Source organism: Dendrobates tinctorius, unplaced genomic scaffold (genome assembly GCF_039654945.1).
Source record: "Dendrobates tinctorius isolate UK_male_01 unplaced genomic scaffold, ASM3965494v1 ptg000165l, whole genome shotgun sequence".
Classification (NCBI taxonomy): domain Eukaryota; kingdom Metazoa; phylum Chordata; class Amphibia; order Anura; family Dendrobatidae; genus Dendrobates; species Dendrobates tinctorius.
The window spans coordinates 12958389-12982784 of record NW_027361832.1 but is presented as its reverse complement, the minus strand read 5'-3'; the positions used below and the strand labels follow the sequence as shown (position 1 = coordinate 12982784).

General features: G+C 41.1%; 1 protein-coding gene across 8 annotated transcripts in view; it reads right to left on the bottom strand.

Moving 5' to 3' along the window:
• Positions 1-24396, bottom strand: part of RUNX1T1 (RUNX1 partner transcriptional co-repressor 1) — a 194394-nt gene that overhangs the window by 122479 nt on the left and 47519 nt on the right. Inside the window, exon 1 of one of the 8 annotated variants that reach the window (XM_073550504.1) lies at positions 18744-18865. The exons of 1 other annotated variant lie outside the window; for it this stretch is intronic. In XM_073550504.1, the coding sequence (XP_073406605.1) occupies positions 18744-18774 (31 nt within the window). In that variant the 5' untranslated portion in view covers positions 18775-18865. 6 more of the 8 variants (XM_073550497.1, XM_073550501.1, XM_073550502.1 and 3 more) reach the window with 6 other exon arrangements.

The window sequence follows — 24396 nt, the reverse complement described above, 5'->3', positions numbered from 1 at the left end:
TTAACTCAGCAGAACAGGGTCATTACACGTTTCCAGTAATTGCAACCAAATTCTGTTTATTTATTTATATTCATTTTATAAAGAGGAAATGTCTGATATGTTATCTAAACAAGTCATAAAACCCAGTATTAACAAACAAAAGGTCCACATTTCGACAGTTCCTGTGTATATCTGCACCATCTCGTATGAAGCTAACTGGAACCATACGGACCCTGCTAAGGCTTCTGCAGGGGCCAGAAATGACAGAGCTTTTACATGGAATTACCTGTAATAACTGTTATTTTACTTTTTTTCTATATTTACTCTTGGGCTTTATTATATTATTTCTCTTTCCATCTCTCACACATTAAGCTTGTATGTTAGCTCCACGGACCAGGAGTCTTGTCTTCATGGCACTGCATTGTTTTCATGTCGTTGGAACATTTTTTGGAAGTTTTTGAAAAGGAGTTCTACAAAATTCTTCTGACTGCATCAGTAATTCCTTTTTTAAATTTTCAGGGATTTTTTCTTCCTATCTTTGAAAGCTGGACAGAGATAAACATTTTCATATAGAGTTCACTACTGGCTTGTACGGTTGAGTTTTTGTTAACCAGATCATTGATCATGGCTCAGATTGGAGCAAAATGCCTTCTGCTTCATTTACGGAGATCTTCGGATTCTCGAGTGCTGTACAGGTGCCATATTTGTATTATACGACTTGCAGAACTGCCTTGACAGGTTTCTTTCCACTGTTTCATGCCTCTATTTAAACCTGTCAGCATCTTTTACGAATCTTCTCCTCTGAGACATCTGATTAGGATACTGCACAAAACATTATATCCATTTAAACCCTTCCTAAAACCTGGATATTGTGATGGTATTGATTGGTGAAGTCAAATATCGTCTTGTTGTGTTGAAAGGAATTAGAGGCTTAAAAGCTTTAAATCAGATGAGTCAATGAAAGGCAGCCTAGCAGCAAATTACATACATGACTGACCATTGTTGAGTTTCCACGTCTCAATTCTTTAGACAAAAGCTCCTTCAAAAATAATGGTCAGGTTTTATATCATAGGTAGAAAGCTATAGGGTTTAGTAAATTGTACATTAAAAAAGACTGGCTAACATTCATACAAACCTAATCCAACTCATTATGGGAACCAGCTTTGCACAGAGTCTTACCGGCTATTCTTCATGGGAAAAAAAGCATCCAAATGAGCTCTCTCTCAGATAGAAAGACGATCTTCCTGGTACCACCTATTTTGAAGGTGGTTTTTATACAAGTCAGTTTTTGGCTCTTTAACATGTTGGAAAGTTAGATAAAAGGTTGGAGATAATTTGCCACCCATCACTGGAGAAGAACATCATGGTAGGAAGAATTGTTCCTTACAAGGCGAAGAGGAAGACCAGCAATGCGATGGCTTGATACTATCAAGATAACGGAGGACAAGGCACTAGTGGACCTATCTAGGCTTGCACTAGATCGATTCTCCTACAGATCGTTCATCCATCAAGCCGCCATGGCTCAAGATTGAGCTGAAGACTGTTCAAAAAAAAAAAAAAAGAAGTCTACCATATACATTAAACATTAGACAACCCTGCAGATATCGACGGTCTAATATGTATACTGGCATCAGAAACATGATTGTTTTGGAGGATAAGGATCCGGCATGCCCGATTTTTGACTGCTGATCCTTTTGTTCTCTAAGTGATAAGCTGTTGTCAGAGATTTCAGGAACACTTGGAGACTATATATAGGAGAACCAGGTGAGATAGCTATTGGCCAAACAATCAGCCGAACGATGGTTAGAACAGCAGCTCTCCAACGTGAATGGGGGCTTAACCCAAACCTGACATGATTAAGATCAGCTAGCTTTTCTGAATTAAGAATTAGTACAAACTTGGAGAACTCAAAAGTCAAAGAAATCCCAAAATAATCTAAAATATTACTATGCATTCTGTATAATAACTCATAATTACTCTCAACCACAACATATCAGACTCTCGTCTACCGTGGAAACCTTCAAAAACAACCTGAAGACATACCTCTTCCAACAAGCCTACAACATGCAGTAACCACCGATAGACCAAACCACTGCATGACCAGCTCTGCCCTCGTCTATTCTATCCTCACCCATTCCTTGTAGATTGTGAGCCCTCGCGGGCAGGGTCCTCTCTCCTCTTGACTTTGTAAGTATATGTAAATATTCAAATTTTCTCATATCAGCTATTTTGCATAGGTTTTTTTTTTTTTACCATGGAGTGTTAAATAAGTCTCCATACACTCCCTGGTTCTCATACATGAGAGCTGAGTACTCATCAACCTTGAGCAAGTGTTTGCAAGCATAGTGCTAACCAAATGCTGGTGTCTGTCTAATTGTTATCTGGAAAAGCTTTTATTTATGGCCAGTTTGAAGAGAAGCAGACACACAGCGCATCAGATAAAAGGCTACACTATCAGCCAAAATAAGCACATCCCATCTCCATATGTTTACACATAGAAGCAGGATTGATTGTGTCTACATTGGGAAAGGACTTCCTCCAGTACAATATCAGCTGCTCATTACAGTGGGAAAGATATGAAATGAATTGGGAATGAGGTGCTAATTCCAAATAGAGGAGGGATTTCTGGTACAAACATCTCTCTTCCTCTGGGGAGAGACCAGTATATGTTGTTATTTCTTACACATCTGGTTGGCAAACAGTTTTCTCTGCGTAATCCACAAATGCCAACAAGGGTTTGGAATCACGTTTGGATGTAGTTGGCAGACGGCAGCTACAGTCAATAGACGGGAAGATCTCAGATGCTTTTTATTCAATAAATATTATCCGGATGGATTACAACTACCAGAGTGATAACTGATATCTAATTACCGGTACTGCCCACCTTGGCGCTCAGTGTTAGGTGGTGAATATAAATGTCTGGTTCTATCATTGCCTCTTATAGACGAACCTAAAATCTTGATTTAGACGTTTTTCCATCCTAGGTGCCAAAGCTTCTTTTCCCTTGCGCATTGACTACACTATTAACGGTTAAAATGTAAAAAAAAAAGATGAGTAAATCTGCCAATGAAATCCTTTTTTGGATACATCACAGTAAGACAAGGTCCTCTTCACATTTTTACAATGAGAATAATGTTTGAAGAACTTTTTACAGAAGTTTGGTATAGTCGGCTCCTTACTGCCACTTTTATAGAATGTATTACAAAATAGTTTCACAAATGAAGGATTATCCCACTGATAAAAGGAATATAAAATGAGTGGGAGAGCCAAAATCAATACCTGAAAAAAATAATCCTACTTGCAACATGAATGGATAATTAATGATTTTTATGGTGCTCACACACATCAGGTTGCTGAATAAACAAGACCTACTACTAAAAATGAAAATGTAAAGCGGATCTGTCACCAACTTTTACAATACAAATTAAATACATTATCAAAGAGATCTATTACACCTGATGAGGCTGGTGTACTTATTTTTAAAATCCATGTCAGAATGGCTGTATAATCCTGATATCCAAAATGAGCATTTTATTAACTAGCAGACAGGAAAACTTACACAAAGACTTACCGGTATATCGCTATTCTAAAATGGATTTTCAAAGTAAGTATCATAGACAGATTTAAAAATGTATGCAGTGTGTATTGTAAAATCTGTGATAGATCCACGATAAGTGTGTATGACAGTTCAAGTCCCAGCATTCCTTCTACCCCCTCTTCCCTCGCACTAACAAGTCTACTACCTAATCGACTATGGGCCATGGGATTGAAGCCATTGAAATTCTATAGAAGTTCTTCACATTAGTTTATCTTTCCAAAGATCCTAGGAGAAATAACATCACTATTGGAAATACGTAGTTATCGGCACCAGCAGCTGTTAAGTAAACTATTGAAATAGTAGAGGATAGTTGGGAAGCTATTTCTTAAGACCATCTACACTAAACTTAAGTGTTCCAGTGGGATTTCCTTGTGTTGAGTAACACACATTCCCCATTACAGGCTTAGTATGAACTCTATAGACAATACGTTTCACCACGACAACTCGTACAAATAAAGATAAATGTTTCCTTAATGAACACATAAGATGTAAATTATCAAAATTTATGTTAAGTAATAGATCATTTAGTAAACTTAAAAATCTATCATTGTACCTAGTACTAAAAAAGGACAAAAAAGCATCCAAATTACAGCAAATGTAGACAACTGAATTTATTTGCAAGGTTGAAAAGTAAACCTTGGTCAATCTTCAGGTCAATCCCTTAAGACTTCCATACACATGAGAGTAACTGCGGCCGAACCCACCGATATTGGCTGGCTCGGCCAACAGTCTCCTCTGTATGGAGGCCTCCCGACACATCTCTGAAAGATTATTTTGAGGGAAGAGAAGGTACAATATGTCTAATTTTGGACTGTCAACACTTTTGCGCTTTGAGATAAGCCACTACCAAGAAATGGTTCTCTGATAGAGAACTCAAGAGTTGGGAAAGATAGCCATCAGACATAGGATTGGCAGAATCATCATTGGCCGACAGCTATCCATTATCTATGGAGACCTGTTGGCCAAATCTTTGTCTGGTTGACAGCTATCTCTCCTAACCTCCCTGTAGACATGAACAGTCAGGTTAGCCAAGCTCTCCTGTGTGCTCTATGACAGAGGCACTACCAGACTCCTGTAGCAACAAATTAGCTCCTGGAAAACAAAAGGATGTACCATTGGAAATCCAACATGACAAACTCATCTATCGGGAGAGAGTCAGGAAAGCTCCCAAGTACTATCAGCTCATTATGCCAACATTTGGGGACTTTAGTGACCTCTATAATCTCTACCACACAAGAATGGAGCAGACAACCCTGTTTAGCCTGAACAAAGTATTCTTTGTTAAGACTTGGATACATGTAAGACCCATTTTGGGTTACCATAACTGAAACCACAATCTACAGACTTAGGCTATGTGCCCACGTATGCAGAAAAAAACGCACTTCTTCCCAGGAAAAAGGTGCGGGTTTTTTGCGCCTTTTTCCGCGTTTTTGCGCGATTTTTGTGCGATTTTTGCACTTTTTTTGCGTTTTTCCCGCGATTTTCGCATGCAAAATTCAAGCACTTTTCAAGTGATTTGAAGCTTGGAATGTGACTGACAGGTTGGTCACACTCGTCAAACATAGTGTTTGACTAGTGTGACCAACTTTTTACTATTGAGGCTGCCTATGCAGCATCAGTAGTAAAATGATCTAATGTTAAAATTAATAAAAAACATAAAAAATCGGGTTATATTCACCTTCCGGCGTCCCACGCAGCCTTCCCGGGCCTCAGCGATGCTTCCGTTCCCAGTAATGCCTTGCGAGACCTTTGATGACGTAAAGTCTTGCGATACTGTAGCGGTCTCGCAAGATCGTACGTCATCACAGGTCCTTGCCACAAGGCATTACTGGGAAATGGAGCATCGCTGAGGCCCGGGAAGGCTGCGCTGGACGCCGGAATGTGAATATAACCCGAGTTTTATTTTTTATTCTTTTTTTTACAGGGATATGGTACCCAGGGCCTGGAGGACAGTCTCCTCTCCTCCACACCGTAGGTACCTACCGCACATGAGCCGCTCACTTTGTGCATGGTGGGCATAGCCACATGCGGGAAGTAAGCGGATCGCAAGCATTTCTATGGGTGCGGAATTGCGGCAATTCTTTTCAGAATTGCTGCGATTCCGCAAAAAGAATGAGCATACTGCGTTTTTTTCCGCGATGCGATTCCGCCGCCGGAAAAACCGCAGCATTAGCACAGCATGTGCGGAATGCCATAGGAATTCATGGGGTGCGTTCTGTGTGTGTTTTTTAAGCGTTTTCGTGGCAAAAACGCTTAAAAATCTCAACGTGTGCACACAGCCTTACTCTTGAACCTTTCATTACATCCATGGGCCATTCCTTTTGTAAGCAGGTGATCACCTATGATGTCCATAAGACTTCAAAGAGTGTATGGATATGGACTTCCTTAATAAGAATTTTAATTATATAGATGACATGATTTCTTGTATAGTGTTGCTACCTCCGGAACACCTTCACAAAAGACCAGAAAAGCAAAAAATATAAAAAAAAACTTGAAAACAGCTAAAAAGACTTTTCAACGTTTCCAAAGATCTTTCAGTTTTATATTTCATGATCTATTCTGAAGCAAAATTGTCACTTTTTAAGTAAATGAAAAAAAGTATTCTTAAACACCAGATTTCGTGGTCTCTACATTATATGGTTTTCCGCTACTGGCAGAAATCGGCCTGCACTGGCACTGAATATTGGATGCAAAGAGTTCTCTATGATCCAACGCAATCTCCTTCCTGGTATTCAGTTATAACTGTAGCTAGTGGTTTTACAGTTTATACTCATTGAGGCTTTGTACTTTATAGGCAAATGATAAGTTTTAAGAATCCATGGCAAAATGGAAAAAAACAAAAATTGCCTTAAAAACCAAGTGACCATAAAAGCCAAACCAATGTTCAGCAGACATTAAAATAGTTTACGGTTTTTAATAAACAATGCTCCATTATAATACACCAGAATCATGTCTTTATGATATATTGCTTGAGTAAGTGGAAAATACGGACATGTTGTTTAAAAAAAAAAAAGAGAAAAAAAAAAAGGGTCTGGCTGTGAGTTGATGGATCTTTTCTACAGGGACCATCTTAAACTTATGTGCAAGTGTTTTGAAAATCTCACATGATGTAGCCATGTGTTAAAAATTACAGTCAGTTAAGTTCTCTGCTAAGAAAAATATGTGGCTAATTTATGAAATGCACTCCGCGATGGAGATGTCTTAAGTAGAAGCAGATTCTAAAAACAAATCCATTTTTGAAACATGAACTTTGAAAAAAAGGAATGGATCCAAGCACATCTGGCGAGCAGGAGCCTAGAAAGGGTGGTCTGACCCGATGCCAAGACATCTTCTAAAGGAAGATTATTATTGCTGGCCGATGTTGACTGATAACCGACTGTCCTTTTATGGAAACAGACTCGTATTGAGCCACAGGCGATACAGACATATTTTGCAGGCCAGCATCTGTTCTTCCTATTGCTAAACTAAAGCCGTCCAACCTGTGCAGATTTTAGAGAGGAGCGTCGGAGAATAAACCTACTGAATCATTTATCAAACGCATCCTACAATAGTTCTTTCGGCAACACATAATCTATACGTCTTCTGCGCGTGCCAACGAGATACAAGGTACATCACTAACGGATGAAATTGGGAGCAGTATCTTTTTTTGAATTGGGTGCAGTTCCTTCCTTTAAAATATAGAGGGCAGTGCTGTAAGACCTAATGGTATCTTTCTATTGGTCTATTACTGCAAACAGAGGCACCTGCAGGGTGAAAATTAAAAAAAAAAACAACACATGTATGGGGGGGTGGACCCGTCATATTATCGGTCATTTTACTAATGCATTTTGTAAAAATCTGCTTGACTCCTAAGGGTCAATTTTTTTTTATTCTCCTTTGCTATTTTTTTTTCTACTTGCCCCAAAGGTTTTATGTTTTAAAGTGAAGACGTAGGAGTATGTAATGTCATGGCACCATCTGCTATCTAGATACACAGATGTACAGGAGGAGATCCTTACTAGACCAGTGCGCTACATCTGTGTCCCTGTATTACTCATGTCTGTGGTGAGCTGTCAAACGGCTAGAATATGATCTCTGATCTCTCGAACCTCAAATAAGTAGAATATTTATGGTCCGACTAGGAAGTTAATGGAGCTTGGTAAGTTCCTTACTCCCGTAAAGAACATGCCATTCAATGGGCATTGTGCATGTATTGATTGGGCAAAGTTTCAGGTTAACATGTAACGGATCACCATTATTGGCATCGGAGATAGCGCCCAGGCTGAGATATTACCACTCTGTGCAGATATCTACATTAGTGCTTTGTGTTATTTAATGCAGTGTCATTTACTTTTTACACTATAGTGTAGCGCAGGGTTCCCCAACTCCGGTCCTCAAGAGCCCCCAACAGGTCATGTTTTCAGGATTTCCTTAGTATTATCACAGGTGATGGAATTCCTGCCTTTGTAGGTGACGCAATTATCACGTAGGCAATACTAAGGAAATCCTGAAAACATGACCTGTTGGTGACTCTTGAGGACCGGAGTTGGGGAACACTGGTGTAGCGTATGTCGTTACATGATACTAGGTACATGGTAAAGGACTAGAACTTCAGTGCCACTTATTGGAAGTAGGAATCTTAAAAGTCAATATCGACCTTTTAACGAGCCTTGTCATATGACTTAGGATATCATAAGTCATGTGGTAAGGCTCGTTAAAGGGTCGATATTGGCTTTTAGGTTGAAAACTCCTACAGGTAGCACTAGAGTTTTAGTCCTATTCTTTTCTGAAGAGACATTTTGAATATTTCCCAGAGGAGCATTGCATGGCCTATAAGTCTCCTTACACTGGCATGTCACGCTACGCAAGGAGACATGTTACCCCTTAGATACTAGGTACACGACAACATATATGTGGCAATAGGGGAATCTTTGTCCAAGTTCATTTTAATGTTCTGAACAGTAAGGATTCTCCTTATGGAGATCCAGCATGATGTCAGGAGTCTGTAAAGCAATGCGGCCCGGGAAAAGGCAAAATAGCTCTTGTAATGCCAAGTCATGTGATGTGCGCCTGATGTATGAGTCTCACTGGGGACAGAGACTAATGTAAGGGAGTGTGTTCTGTGCATAGGACTGGTGTTACTAATAATATTATATGTATTATGCTTTGCCATCATGTTCTGTAGCGCTTTACAGACATCATCATTGTACAGTAATGCGACATAGTAAGTACATCTCACTATTGTTTCTCTCCAGACTTGTGACACTTTCCTAACAGTCGGTTAAGTACTAATCATGGTTATTAAAAAGTGTTTTTCATACTGAATATTAATTTTCCAACCAACGTTCCCCAAAACTGTAAATCTATAACCCACAGAAAATACCAAAAATTACATTTAAAAAAAGTATGGGAGTAATTGGATTGTTTCGCTCATTGAAATAACTGGACACAATGTGCCATACCTTAGGCATAAGAATACAGACCTAGCAAAGCTTAAACTGCATATTTCCTCCTTATGTCACAATGCCCTACTTGTGAGTTTACATAGGACTGCAGGTAAACTTACAACAACATCACAGTGCACAGACAATACCTCTGCAAAGTGTTAAAGGGTACTTATAGTATTCTCATATGTTTACACAGTCACACCTGCGGCAGATTGAAGGCGAGCCAGGACCCGAGAGTTTAAGTATGGAAAGCATCATGAAAAATAAATAATTTTGATGCTAGGTTCCCTTTAACTAACAATTTCAGCTCTGCCACATCTGGGCTTGAGAATCACATTTTAGTTTTCCTAATAAGTCATTTCTTTCTGCAGAATTCACTGTGGTATTTTTAGACATTTACATGTTATGAATATTGTATCACGCGCCAAGAATGAGACTTCTATTGCCAGTAAGTAATGCTCATTGGCTTTAAAGGTAAGTACACAGAGGGAGTGTTTTTATATATGTAGGGGTAGGAAAACAAAGGGTTACAATGAAGATAGATAGATAGTAGATAGATAGATAGATAATAGATAGATAGATAGACAGATATTGGATAGATAGATAGATAGATAGATAGATAGATAGATAGATAGATAGATAGATAGATAGAAATGGAGTTGCACTGGTGAAAAAGATGTAGGTGCAAGCCCATGGACAATTAGCTAGATGTCCAAAAACTCATAGCTCAAGGAAAAAGAGGCCGCTCTCCAACACCATTCAAGTACAGAAATGGACTCCTTGTTTTATTCACCCATTATTGAGACATTTCAGCTTCAAACACAATACTAACCCTTGCTCCATCTAATAGAAGGCCCAGTATGTGCTTGGACCAGAAACATTGCACTAACACTAAGGGGTGAATTAAAAAAAAGAGTCAATATTTTCACTTGACTGGCATTGGAAGTGCTGCCTATTTTTCTTTGGACTAGATAGATAGATGATAGATAGATAGATAGATAGATAGATAGATAGATATGAGATAGATAATGGATACACACAAGAGATTTGAAAGCAGCACCAGCAAATAATTTAGATAGTCAGGTGCCAAGCCTAAAGGGTACTTCACACATAGCGAGATCGTTAGCGAGATCGCTGAAACATGTCAGGTTTTGTGAAGCAACAGCGACCTCGCCAGCGATCTCGCTACGTGTGACCCGCAGCAGCGACCGACCCCCCCCGCTGCGATATCGCTGATCGTGCTCGAATGTCCTAGGCCATTTTTTGATCGTCAGTGTCCCGCTGGCCAGCATGCATCACTGTGTTTGACGCCATAACAACAACGAGTGACCTCGTTGGCGACTCAGAACTCACGGACGCAGGCGTGATTTTGCTTTGTCTTTTCAACGCGCCCTCAGCTCCGATTGGTGGTCTCAAATTAGGATCTTTGTAGCATTTCCTTTTATAGGTCAGCTATCAATTATATGCAATCATAACATTTAACATGTACAGTTATAATAATTGCGTGTCCCCGTGTCAGTGACTGCGGATCCACGATAAATAGCGCACTAGCGACTCAGACAGGGATGCTGAAGCAAACCGCGTAGTGATAGCGCAGTAGTGGCCACCAATCGGAGCAGAGGGCAGAGGGACGTGGAAAACGCATCGCTGAAGCACACCTATCGAGGTCTGTGTCGTCACAATAGCTGCTGTGTGACAAGGTCCCAACGACCACTGAGGTCGTTATACGGATCGCCGGATCGTTGCTGCGTTGTTGAGTAGATCTGCCTGTTTGACAGCTTACTAGCGACCATGTAGCGACGTAACAGCGATCCTTACCAGGTCGCATCAGTGTCAGGATCGCTGGAGCGCCGCTATGTGTAACGGGACCCTTACGGGCATAGACCAATCCTTCACAATACAGTAAGAAGATAAAGGCAGCACTCCATATAGCAAAAGTAGAAAATTGTGATTAAATAGCCCATTGGGGCTCAGTGACCCCCCCCCAATGAGCTATTAAATCACAATTTTCTACTTTTGCTAAATGGAGTGCTGCCTTTATTATTTTTACGATAGATAGAGATACATAGATAGATACATAGATAGATATGAGATGAATGGATAGATGTAAGATAGATAGAGATAAGAGTAAATAGATATATAGATATGGGAGATAGATACAAATAGTTATGTGTGATATATAACTATCCATCTGTCTATCTCATATCTATCTATCTCATATCTATCTATCTTTCCATCCCATATCTATCAATATATCTATCAATATATCCATCTATCGCAGCTCTGTATGGAGTAGGTAGGCCTCTGTCTCACTAGAAATCCTATGTCATAAATACAGTCATGGCCAAAAGTATTGACACCCCTGCAATTCTGTCAGATAATACTCAGTTTCTTCCTGAAAATGATTGCAAACACAAATTCTTTGTTATTATTATCTTCATTTAATTTGTCTTAAATGAAAAAACACAAAAAGAATTGTCCTAAAGCCAAATTGGATATAATTCCACACCAAACATAAAAAAGAGGGTGGACAAAAGTATTGGCACTGTTCGAAAAATCATGTGATACTTCTCTAATTTGTGTAATTAACAGCACCTGTAACTTACCTGTGGCACCTAACAGGTGTTGGCAAGAATTAAATCACACTTGCAGCCAGTTGACATGGATTAAAGTTGACTCAACCTCTGTCCTGTGTCCTTGTGTGTACCACATTGAGCATGGAGAAAAGAAAGAAGACCAAAGAACTGTCTGAGGACTTGAGAAACCAAATTGTGAGGAAGCATGAGCAATCTCAAGGCTACAAGTCCATCTCCAAAGACCAGAATGTTCCTGTGTCTACCGTGTGCAGTGTCATCAAGAATTTAAAGCCCATGGCACTGTGACTAACCTCCCTAGATGTGGACGGAAAAGAAAAATTGACAAGAGATTTCAACGCAAGATTGTGCGGATGTTGGATAAAGAACCTCGACTAACATCTGAACAAGTTCAAGCTGCCCTGCAGTCCGAGGGTACAACAGTGTCAACCCGTACTATCCGTCGGAGTCTGAATGAAAAGGGACTGTATGGTAGGAGACCCAGGAAGACCCCACTTCTTACCCCGAGACATAAAAAAGCCAGGCTGGAGTTTGCCAAAACTTACCTGAAAAAGCCTAAAACGTTTTGGAAGAATGTTCTCTGGTCAGATGAGACAAAAGTAGAGCTTTTTGGGCAAAGGCATCAACATAGAGTTTACAGGAGAAAAAAAGAGGCATTCAAACAAAAGAACACGGTCCCTACAGTCAAACATGGCGGAGGTTCCCTGATGTTTTGGGGTTGCTTTGCTGCCTCTGACACTGGACTGCTTGATCGTGTGCATGGGCATTATGAAGTCTGAAGACTACCAACAAATTTTGCAGCTTAATGTAGGGCCCAGTGTGAGAAAGCTGGGTCTCCCTCAGAGGTCATGGGTCTTCCAGCAGGACAATGATCCAAAACACACTTCAAAAAGCACTAGAAAATGGTTTGAGAGAAAGCATTGGAGACTTCTAAGGTGGCCAGCAATGAGTCCATACCTGAATCCCATAGAACACCTGTGGAGAGATCTAAAAATGGCAGTTTGGAGAAGGCACCCTTCAAATATCAGGGACCTAGAGCAGTTTGCCAAAGAAGAATGGTCTAAAATTCCAGCAGAGCATTGTAAGAAACTCATTGATGGTTACCGGAAGCGGTTGGTCGCAGTTATTTTGGCTAAAGGTTGTGCAACCAAGTATTAGGCTGAGGGTGCCAATACTTTTGTCTGGCCCATTTTGGGAGTTTTGTGTGAAATGATCAATGTTTTGCTTTTTGCTTCATTCTCTTTTGTGTTTTTTCATTTAAGACAAATTAAATGAAGATAATAATACCAAAGAATTTGTGTTTGCAATCATTTTCAGGAAGAAACTGAGTATTATCTGACAGAATTGCAGGGGTGTCAATACTTTTGGCCATGACTGTACATATTTCGGCTTCTGAACCCCGGTTGCGTTCAAGCCTTTGTCTACAATATGCAATGAACTAATAATTTCCATTACTAACGACTTCTGTAAAACATAAGAGCCTTGACGGCCGGCGAGTAACGGGTTAAAGATGTAGTCACCGAAACAAGGCTCCATTAAAGGCAAAATATCCCAGCGTTCAGCAGTCCATCAAATCTCTATGTCTCTAAAGCGAAGCACAAAGTGACCACCGCAGCCAATATACGCAGGAAAACGCTGAAATATGCAATAAACAGATTGAGAGGCAGCTCGTTCTAGCGAAGAGTATTAAAAAAAAAAAAAACTACAGATGGGTGTCAAAAATAGCCAAGTGTCAGATTCGCTGGAGTATTTCTCGTTTGGCACATGCTCACAGTCACAGCTGTGAATGTATTCTCTGTTTCCAAGTGCAGGCCTCGCTGGCATCCGCCGCAAACATTTGAAAACACTAGTGCTCGCGTCTACTTTTAGAGGAAGGCAGTCATAATTTAAGCTTGTTTAACAAGGAATGTGGTCTAAATACCGATGACAGATTCAATTGGGATTATTTATATTAATATTGCTCTGCTTTATTTTTACCCCCCAAAATGCTACTGTTTAATGTGACAACTCATACCCGGGTCCAGAACATCCTACTATAAAAACAGCATTATTTTATTAGGATAGGTCAACAAGGCAAAATGTATTTACCCAAATGATTAAAAAATAAAAATGAGTAAAAATTTAAAAAAAAAACAAGAAAAAAAAATTGAAATGAATTTCTAAATAAACAGAATATTCTGCTATTAGAATGGAAAATGACGACAATGCACCCTATTGGTAATAGGAATATGTAATTAAACCTCCAACCATAAAATCAATTGAGGTTTCTCCACCTTGTCGCTCCTGCCGTCTTGCTATAACCACACATGCCAACCCAGCACTGCGACCACAGATCAACCCCGAGGAGAAGACATTCTTCAAACAACTGCCAATACCTTCACACAAATGTGGCCACAGCAAGCTGGCAGCCAGATAAGGTTTCAAAACACCATCTGCGCCGTACACAGGCTGTGCAACCGAAAAGCGGAGCGTCCTACCTAAAGAAGAGCGAGGAATCGAGCAAGAAAAAGAAAAATACAGCAGAGCTCAACACATTCTTCCAGGGCCTCAAGCACAGAAAGTGTTACACAGCCCACCTTGTCCCCTGACACGCTGGCCCAGGCCGTGCTCTTTCCATTGGCCCTCTCTCCAGCAAGAACCAGATGTGTTTGTTCTGGCAACGTATCGAAATTTGGGGACTGGACCCCTATCCAAAATTAATATTTTCTTCTGCATATTTGAGCAAAATCATTCCCAGCCCTGTATGTGTGTAACTAGTTCTGTATATAGCACCGTGCTTAAATGAGAAGAGCTGTAATACTCCATTTATAGCCTGGCTCAAGTGGGGAGAGTGCCATAGAGCAACAAGGCACAGTCATCAGTTCAATAGTTTACATACAAAAGCTAGTGTACATGCAATGCACATACATGAACACATAGAAAGCCTAGTGAATACACAATACACATATATAAACATACAAAACCTAGTGTATACACATATATAAACATATATATAAACATATAAAATACACACATATAAAGCCTAGTGTATACGCAATATACATAAACACTTATATAAAATAGACACATATAAAACCTAGTATATATATATGCAATACACATATTAAACCTAGTATATATGCAATACACATATATAGTAACATAGCTAGCAAGGCCAAAAAAAAGCCTAAACACATAAAACCTAGTATATATGCAATACATAGATATCAACACATAAAACATGGTGTATATGCAATGTACGCAAATAAGAACATAAAATGCACACATATATAGACACATATAAAACCTGGTGTATATGTTATACACATATATAAACATAAAAAAACATGGTGTATATGCAATTCACATACACACATAAAATGAACACACAAACACATAAAACCTAGTATATACACACACATATATAAACACTTGTACTCTATATAATATGTACACATAGTACATATATAAATACATATGGAGACTCATCTATCGAGACATACATACATATATATACGTTTTATATATATATATATATATATACACACACACACACGTACACAACTAATTGTAGAATGATCACCCCCATTCTCCATTGTGTCTGCTGCGACCAAGGCTGCACCTAAGCATCTAAGGCTGAAGTGAAGGAGACATCCTGACTTACCAGGCATCCTGCATAGAGCCAGCCCTGGAAAGCAGCTCTCCCTTGTCTTCTCCCCGGTCTAGAGGCTCCAGCTTTGGACTGGCTGGCTGGCCATGCAGGCTGCTGGCTGCAGGCGAGGATGATGCTAGACAGATGGAGAGCTGACACTCCGTATTGCACTTGGAGCAGAAATGTGAATGATGACAGGAGCACATGTGGCCTTGAACCCAGCCCTGTCTCTTCAGGCAGAACAATGACAGGGATGTGTGTGCAAATTAGCACAAGCCCAGGTCTCTCCTGCTGACTCGTCTCACTCTATCTGGCGACTCTGGCAAGAGGACAGCGGACAATCCGCCGCTTACAATTCAAAGATCGTTATCGCCGTTTGCGCTCATTGATCCACATAACGCCGTCATCTTCCGTAGGGTCGTACGGCAACATACAAAACACGACACAACCATTACGTACTTAATAATGAAATCCAATATTTTTTTTTTTAAATCAATTAATCCTTTTGCTATTCCCCCTGACTTAAACACGGGTCACGAAACCAGTTCTCTGTCTTTACCCCCCACCCCCGGCGTACAATTACCTGTAAACACGCTCTTTGTCTGCCTTTGGAGAAAAAAAACCCAATAAACTGATATTTTTTAATGATTTTTTTTCCCTCCTTAATAGGCCAATTCATCCCACTGAACACAAGTATCCAATGCCTCGTCTTTGTTAGCCCTTGAAGTATGTGTAAAAACACACTCGGAAGAGGGGCACAGCGGTCCTGCCCCCCCTGGGAAATGCGGATTGATAGTCTCCAAACATTTACAGCTTGTGCTATTTTACCTTTTCCATGCTGATCCATAGGAGATGAAAACAAAGTATCTCCTGCGAAGCCTTTTCAAAGCTTAACAATCATGTCCTCCCGCTCGCGAATTTCGCACACCCTTAAATGTTTATCCTTCCAGTGAATAACGCAAAACCTCTCTGGGTTCAGTGCACTCTTCCCTAATAAGCTTTAATGGACACCATGATACATAAAGCTGCAGGCTTTTGTTAGGCTGCTTTATGGAAGGCTGGCTATTTTCCTCTCAGCAGTGGCTCTTTAGTCCTTTGTATAAGATCCTTACCTCATAGGAGAAACATACGCCTGACAAGCCTGTCTTATGTAGCGAGCTCAGGTTTCTACAGAAAAGCTGAGCCCCAGGAACATAACTGCTGCTTCAAACTCTCTCTTTGAACATAACCCTTCCTAAACCTCAGCAGTGTCTGTGAAGAACATCTTTGCAGCACATGAACAGCGCACGCCGCCTCTCTCGAAAGTACCTGTGCCAGTGTATGTTTCAGTCAAGGAGAGATGGAGCAATTATTAGATTCCAGATCTTCAGGAAGTCCCTTCCGCATCATTCCAGCAATGCCCAAGACGCATAAGCTGTTCCTCAACTCTTGCAGCCCCCATCCATCTCCCGAGTAGTCATTTCCATGCTGCAGTGTATCAGCCGATGTCAATTTCTACCCAATCCTCTCTATACAGTCAACTAATGAGATCTATGTGTTTAAACAGTGACAAAATGTCCCCTCCTCCATGACTGTCTTCCTCCTCCGTCTACCGAACAGAAACATCTCCTCTCTGGTGAGATAGACAAGAGCAGATTTTGGAATCCCTTCATACGCAATTTTGGCAGCACTTTTTTTTATTGCAGTTTTTTTTTTTCAAATGTGCCGAGTTTGATCATAAATCATATTTGTCATTTAGGGGTTCTTCTAAAATCGCAACAGAACAAAAAACGCCACCGCGAGATTCATCAACACATGCGTTTTCTTCCCCTAAAATGGATCATGGAGGTCTATAGGAGAATAATGGCACCAACTACCTACAAAAAGTCACACCTAGGGGATGCTGCGTCTGATCAAAGAAAAGCCGCTGATCAAAAAAAACGTAAGACAAGGGACGAAAAAAGCCAAAGGGGGAAAAAAAAACGTACTGTACATTTTTTTTCTAAAAAGTGTGGTAAATGTAGGCACCCTAAGAGTATGTGCAGATGTTAAGTATTTGGTGCAGAAATTTCTCCACCATTTTTGCATCTCTTGGCAGGAAAAACATTTTTGCCACTTTTTTTCTTTCTTGCGTTTCTGGCGCAGATTTTTCCCCTCTCTCACGCTGAAAGAATAGACATGCTGCGAGATAAATCTGCGCCAGATCTGCAATTCGCAAATAAGCAAGGTGTGCACGAGATTTCAAGAATCGCATTCACTTTGCTGGTAATTGGAAGTCCTTCAGGTTTTGTGACAAACCTGTACTGAAAAAAATGGAGCAAAAACGCAATGTGTGCATACAGCCTAAGATTAATCCTCTTACAATGTAGTAGCAGCAGCTGACATCAGTCACGCCAATGTAGATCAATGTTCCTTGAGCTTCTCATAACCGGATATATATGACATTACGGTATATACTTGGGGGCACACACCGGTCTAGACACTGCAATCCTCCTCTACTTTAGCTCGATGTGGCTGATTACATATAACAATAGAATACAAAACAAGATATCATTTTGCTCCTTTATCTCAAATAATATATAAAAATATCAGAAACGTTAAACATTACGATAAACTCTACCAACGTAAATTGTTTAAAAAAATGTAAAAAAGTGAAACATAGTAAACAAAATGTAAAACATTTGCATTTTTTTCATAGTATTTAACCCATTGAAGACCACATCCTGCTTTATCACTGATCATCCAGACCCCATGCACCCAATATTGGCACTGCCTTATAATTAAATGCATGCAAAAAGCAATATCAACCTGCCCACAGTACCCCCGTAAGGCGACCCCACCAACAGCGTAACCCTGCCCCTTCCAGGTTACAGTAGCACTGTCGACGGTGTATCGACCACACTTTTCCGACCAACTAAAGTCCAACGTCTCTATTAGAAAATCTGGATGAACAAAAAAATTTGCACGGTGGCTTAAAATTCACCTCCCATCCGCTGCGTGATTATGCATCCTTTCCTTGCGTAAAAAGGCTTTTAAAGTCGTTATCTGACTGGAGTAATTGCCACTTTAAATTGATCCACGTCAACAGAAGCAGGATCCCTGGGGATTGTCACCTTGAAGCTGGTTGCAGAGAAGGGTTTGACAGGATGCCTGAGCATCTGAGACTACTTCAGAGTTTTTTTTCTCTTCCAGCAGCCAGCTGCAAGCTCCACTTTTTTTTTTCCCCTCCTCATTATTTAATAGTTGCAGACTTCAACCTTTTTGGCAGTGCTCCCTGAATACATATTCCTTGTAACACAGCTACAATAACACTTTGCATCATTTAAAAATGTATTTATAGGGCAAGGCGTTAAGAAGGTGCAGATCATAGCCAGGATGAATGGAGATAAAACACAAGACTGGGTCTTATGGAAGGTACCAAGAGACTTTTTGATATACATCTTAAAAGCATCCTAATGAAGTCGTCTACTATGGCGTCTTCCCAAGCCAAGTGCTAAGCCGAGACATCGTAGAATGGACAGATCTGTAAAACTTACCAACATGGTCTAACGCACTATAAAAATGCATCTGAAGAGCGAGGAGGATAGCAGTGACTTGGAGTCTACGAGGATCTGGTGTCTCTGCTCTGGTCCTGGCTATGTTCTCCTACTTATAAGCTGCTCTGTTGTGATCCATGGAGAATTCATGACTTCACACAGTGGGTATTAAGTGAGTGCATTGTAAAGAAGTTGACACCTGATTGATCCTAATTGAAAGCAATACACCCGACCAAATACACTCCTACCACATCTGCTCTTTCCTGCCACCAGCTATTCAGTGCAAGAGAATAGTCTCAGATATTCTTCTAACCCACCAAATAAAGGCGCTCTTCTAAGCAGGGCTGCATTAACAGGGAAAAACAGGGCCAGAAAGGGTTCAAATGGTAAGTTTTACTCCTTGTTGGCTTTAACAAAGCTGAATAAGGCTTTTTTTTCTCTAGCCTATGTGCAAGACTTGATAAACTGAATGAAGAGGTGGCACTCAATGATCGTCCAAGAAGCATTGATGAATGGTCAATAGACCCTCATCTAAGGGTGGCCTTCATGAGTTATTGACAAACCAGCTTGGATGGGCGGACTTGCTAATGTCCACATTTTATCCCATTTTAGCCCTCAGACCAGTGGCTGCCAATTGAGACTTCCACATTAGAAAGTGATCTCACAAAAAGAAAAAAAAAGTACAAGCCATCCCAGGGCTTTCAGATTGTAATTTGTCCAAGGTTTTCTGAAATGTTCCAGCTAGCTGGAGGCTATTAGTGTTTTCCTAAAGTATCCCATTGACAGGGAAAACTCACGTAATGGGAGAGCTGTTTGGGTGGGTCAAAGGCTGTAGGGGAATCAATTAAACTCTATGCATGACATGAAATCTATTGACATATTAATAACATGAAAAAATCTATGTATCTTACTACTCAGCAATAAAAAAAACAAAAAACTTTACTATACCAAAACTAATACTCTGCTGTATCACATCATAAAGTGTTTGTTAGCCGTTGGTGGAAAAAAATAGCAAAATTAACAATAAACTATATAATATAAGTTAGCCAATAGTAAAAAAAAATAAAACTGTCATATTAGACAGTAGTAAAAAACTTAAATTTGATCTGTTCTTTTCCTAAACCTATAAACTAGATATTATGTTAGCCAGTAGTATAAAAGATCAAAGCTGTCATATACCTAAACTCATAAGTTATGTAACAAGTTAGTGAGTAGTTCAAAAAGGTAAAAACTATTCTATAACTAAACTAATAAACTATATAAGTTATCCAAAAGTAACTAAGATGAGAAAATGTACTATTCCTAAACTAATATAATACATCAATCAGCTGTAAAACAAAAAAGCCAAACTATCCAGTACCGAAACTAATAAACTACAATATAATATTGTGTTACCTAGTAATATAAACGATCAAAAGTGACTTAAGATCTAAACTATATAAAAAAATATAAATAATAAACTAAGTAATACAATAAGTTAGCCAAAACTTAAAAAAAAGATTAAAAAAAAGTCCTAAACCTAAACTAAAGTAATAAATCATATACTATCATTTTGTTTCGAAATAAAGAAAATAAAAACTATCCTATACCTAAACTATAATCTAATATTGTATTAGCCAGTAGTATAAAAGTTAAAAATTGTCCTCTACATAAACTAACAAAGTTTACAATTATATTAGCCAGTAGTTAAAAAAGGTAAAAATGATCCTATACCTAAACTAACAACTAAACTAAGTAAAAGAATAAAAAGATTTATAAAAAATGTCCTATAAGGAAGTTGGTAAACGCATGTAGTTTGTAATGATAAAAAAAGATAAAACAGTCCTGTACCCAAACTCATAAACTATAGTAATATAATACCGCATTGTAGAAGTAATCTGCTGACTTCTACAGCCACAGAATTGTGACAAGGTGATATCTCCCACCTCTCTATAACTAATGTACATATATATTAGTTAAGGAACACAAAGCAAATATTTGAGCTGAATAATGCTGCCATCTATATACACACAGCGAGGAATGGACTACCAGCAAATATACCCAGGCTTCAATCTTGCTATGTTAGTAGTGTATAAATGATTCTATCAATCAAGTGAACAGGTGGCTTTGCATAGAAAACTGATGAATTGCAAACAGTCTATGAAATAAAGTAGGATTGTCTACTCAGTCTCCCCTCTCCGCGGCGGTATTAAGTGAACAGACTGTGCTGCACACTGACTGGTGTGTGCACTGTGTGTTTCTTCCAGGCTAAATAGATGGCGGTATTTAAAGTCGACTAAATTCATTGCACAAGCTCTCTTAACATTTTATTGAAAAGCCATTGTTTTAATGTCAGCCACTCTGGGTTGTGACTGATGGCGAGTTAGTTTTGTTAAAATGCGAGGGTGATTGCATATGCTTCAGTGAATCTTCCCTCCTCTTATCATCAGGGACAAAAACCTGCAGCTTTGCTATATGCAGACAGCCATCTGGACAGCCTGCTCTGAGTACCCACCCCACACAACACTGCGGGCACCATTACAAGGCTCCGAAGCTGTGTTGAGCTATTCATGACTTACCAATTTCGCATTTTCTGCTTGTACACTTGCAACAATAAATGCTAATCAGAAAAGCCATGAATGACTTATTATCACTACAACTAGAAGCAAGGCCTCCACATCTCATTCCTATTATTAGTAGCTCTGACATGGCAGAGTGGTGGCACTGGCTAATCCTATGTGAACTGTCCCATAGACTTTGGAATTGGGTCATCTAGACCACAGCCAATGGCGGATCTTAATAGGGGCGGATGGGGCGGTCGCCCCGGGCCCAAGGTTTTTTGGGGGCCCAGGGGCAGGGGCGGGCTGGGCCGGGTGGCAGAAAGGCAAATGCCCCCCGGACCGCTCCCCCAGCACCTGTACAGGGCCGGCCGTGCCCTGTGCTGTGATGCCGCTGGCAGCAGACAGCCGCCCGCGTCACATTCTATGAGGCCGGGGCCGGGAGCTGTGCACGGCCGTCACCTGGACGGCTGCTCAGCGCCGGCTCCCTCCGGCTGTACTTCCGGGTCAGATGTCGGGCGTGTGCGATGACGTCATCGTGCACGCGCCTACATGTCCCGGAGGATGCTGAAAGCAGAGGCGCTGCTGGGGAGCGAGTCGGCTGTGAGGTAAGTATGGGGAACTTTTTTTATTTTTTTTTATTTATAAAATGAATTAAATGGGGGAGGGGGTGAGTGGGGGCTGTACACAATGAAGGGGGGGTGACTGGGGCCTGTATATGATGAAGGGGGGGTGACTGGGGCCTGTATATGATGAAGGGGGGGTGACTGGGGCCTGTATATGATGAAGGGGGGGTGACTGGGGCCTGTATATGATGAAGGGGGGGTGACTGGGGGCTGTATATGATGAAGGGGGGGTGACTGGGGGCTGTATATGATGACGGGGGGGTGACTGGGGGCTGTATATGATGACGGAGGGGTGACTGGGGGCTGTATATGATGATGGGGGGTGACTGGGGCCTGTATATGATGAAGGGGGGTGACTGGGGGCTGTATATGATGACGGGGGGGTGACTGGGGGCTGTATATGATGACGGGGGGGTGACTGGGGGCTGTATATGATGAAGGGGGGTGACTGGGGTTGTACAGGATGAAGGGGGTGAGTGGGGGATTCACAGGATGAAGGGGGGATGAGTGGGGGCTTCACATGATGAAGGGGGGTGAGTGGGGCTGCACATGATGAAGGGGGGTGAGTGGGGCTGCATATGATGAAGGGGGTGAGTGGGGCTGCATATGATGAAGGGGGGGTGAGTGGGGCTGCACATGATGAAGTGGGGGATAAGTTGGGCTGCACATGATGAAGTGGGGGATAAGGGGGACTGCACATGATGAATTAAGGGGTAAGTGGGACTGCACATGATGAATTAAGGGGTAAGTGGGACTGCACATGATGAATTGGGGGTAAGGGGAACTGCACATGATGAATTAAGGGGTAAGTGGGACTGAACATGATGAATTGGGGGTAAGAGGGACTGCACATGATGAATTGGGGGTAAGGGGCACTGCACATGAAGTGGGGGTAAGGGGGACTGCACATGATGTGGGGGTAAAATTAACTGCACATGATGATGGGGGAGTGGGGCTGCACATGAAGTTGGGGGGGAAGGGGACAGCACATGATGAAATGGAAGGGGGGATAAGGGGCTGCAAATGATGAAGCGGCACTGCAGATGAAGTGAGTGGGTGATAGGGGACTGCAATGGATGAAGTAAGGGGACTTCAAATTAAAGTGGGGACATTAAAGTGGATCCCCTATTGCCAGGATCACGTTGGGCGATTTTGTGCATATTGGCCGTAGGCCTACAGCTTATGTGCAACGTCTTTTTAGGCCATGTCCACACGTGGTGGAATGGTGGCGGGTTTTCCGTATGGACCCGCAGCAAACCAAGTGCTGCGGTCCGTACGGCTGTCAATTCCCGCAAGGGGACCGCAGAGCTCAGGTGGGAAGGGGGGTACAGGGGCCCAGATTTTATGAACAGCCCCGGGCCCATAGTCCACTTAATCCGCCACTGACCACAGCCATGGGGTTTGTATTGTGGTGTGACAAAACAGCAAAATAAAAAAATGCTCCAGAATCTGGAGGTGAAACATCGAGTCATCATCACTCAAATCCACTTAGTCATCGTCACTTAGATCTGACCATTGGAGAAGATCTTCGCATTGATTCATCGACCCTCAGCTCTGACCATTGGAGGAGAAGGTGAAGTATTGATTCATTGTCACTCAGCTCTGACCAATGGAGCAGTAGGTGAAGCATTGAGTCATCGTCACTTAGCTCTAAACACTGGAGGGGATTGTGAAGCATTGAGCCATCATCACTCAGCTTTGGCCATTGGAGAAGGTGAAGCATTGAGTCATCATCACTCAACTCTGACCATTGGACGAGAAGGTTAAGCATTGAGTCATCGTCACTTAACTCTGAACATTGGAGGGGAAGGTGAAGCATTGAGTCATCATTGCTCATCTCGAACCATTGGAAGAGAAGGTGAAGCATGGAGTCATCATCACTTAGCTTTGATCATTCAAGAAGGTGAAGCATCGAGTCATCATCACTCAGCTCTCACCATTGGAGAAGGTGAAGCATCAAGTCATCGTCACTCAGCTTTGACCATTGGGGGAGAAGGTGAAGCATTGAGTCATCATCACTCAACTCTGACCATTGGACAAGAAGGTTAAGCATTGAGTCATTGTCACTTAGCTCTGAACATTGGAGGGGAAGGTGAAGCATTGAGTCATCATTGCTCAGCTCTAACCATTGGAGAAAGTGAAGCATTGAGTCATCATCACTTAGCTTTGACCATTCAATAAGAAGATGAAACATCGACTCCTCACCACTCAGCTGTAATCATTGGAGGAGAAGGTGAAGTATCGAGTCATTGTCACTTAGCTCTGACCATTGTAGGAGGGATAATCAGCATGTTTTTTCCCATGGATCATTGCCACACCTACTATACTGCCTACATCAGTTGACGTTCTCCACAAGTAGAAACATTACCCGTCTAGACCTACATCAAAGGCCTCTCATTGAAGCCAACCATACCCCTGGTAATTTACATACTTTTTTCCTCCAGGAAATATTTTCTCCGAGAGGAGAAGCATTGCTTCTCTGGACCTAAA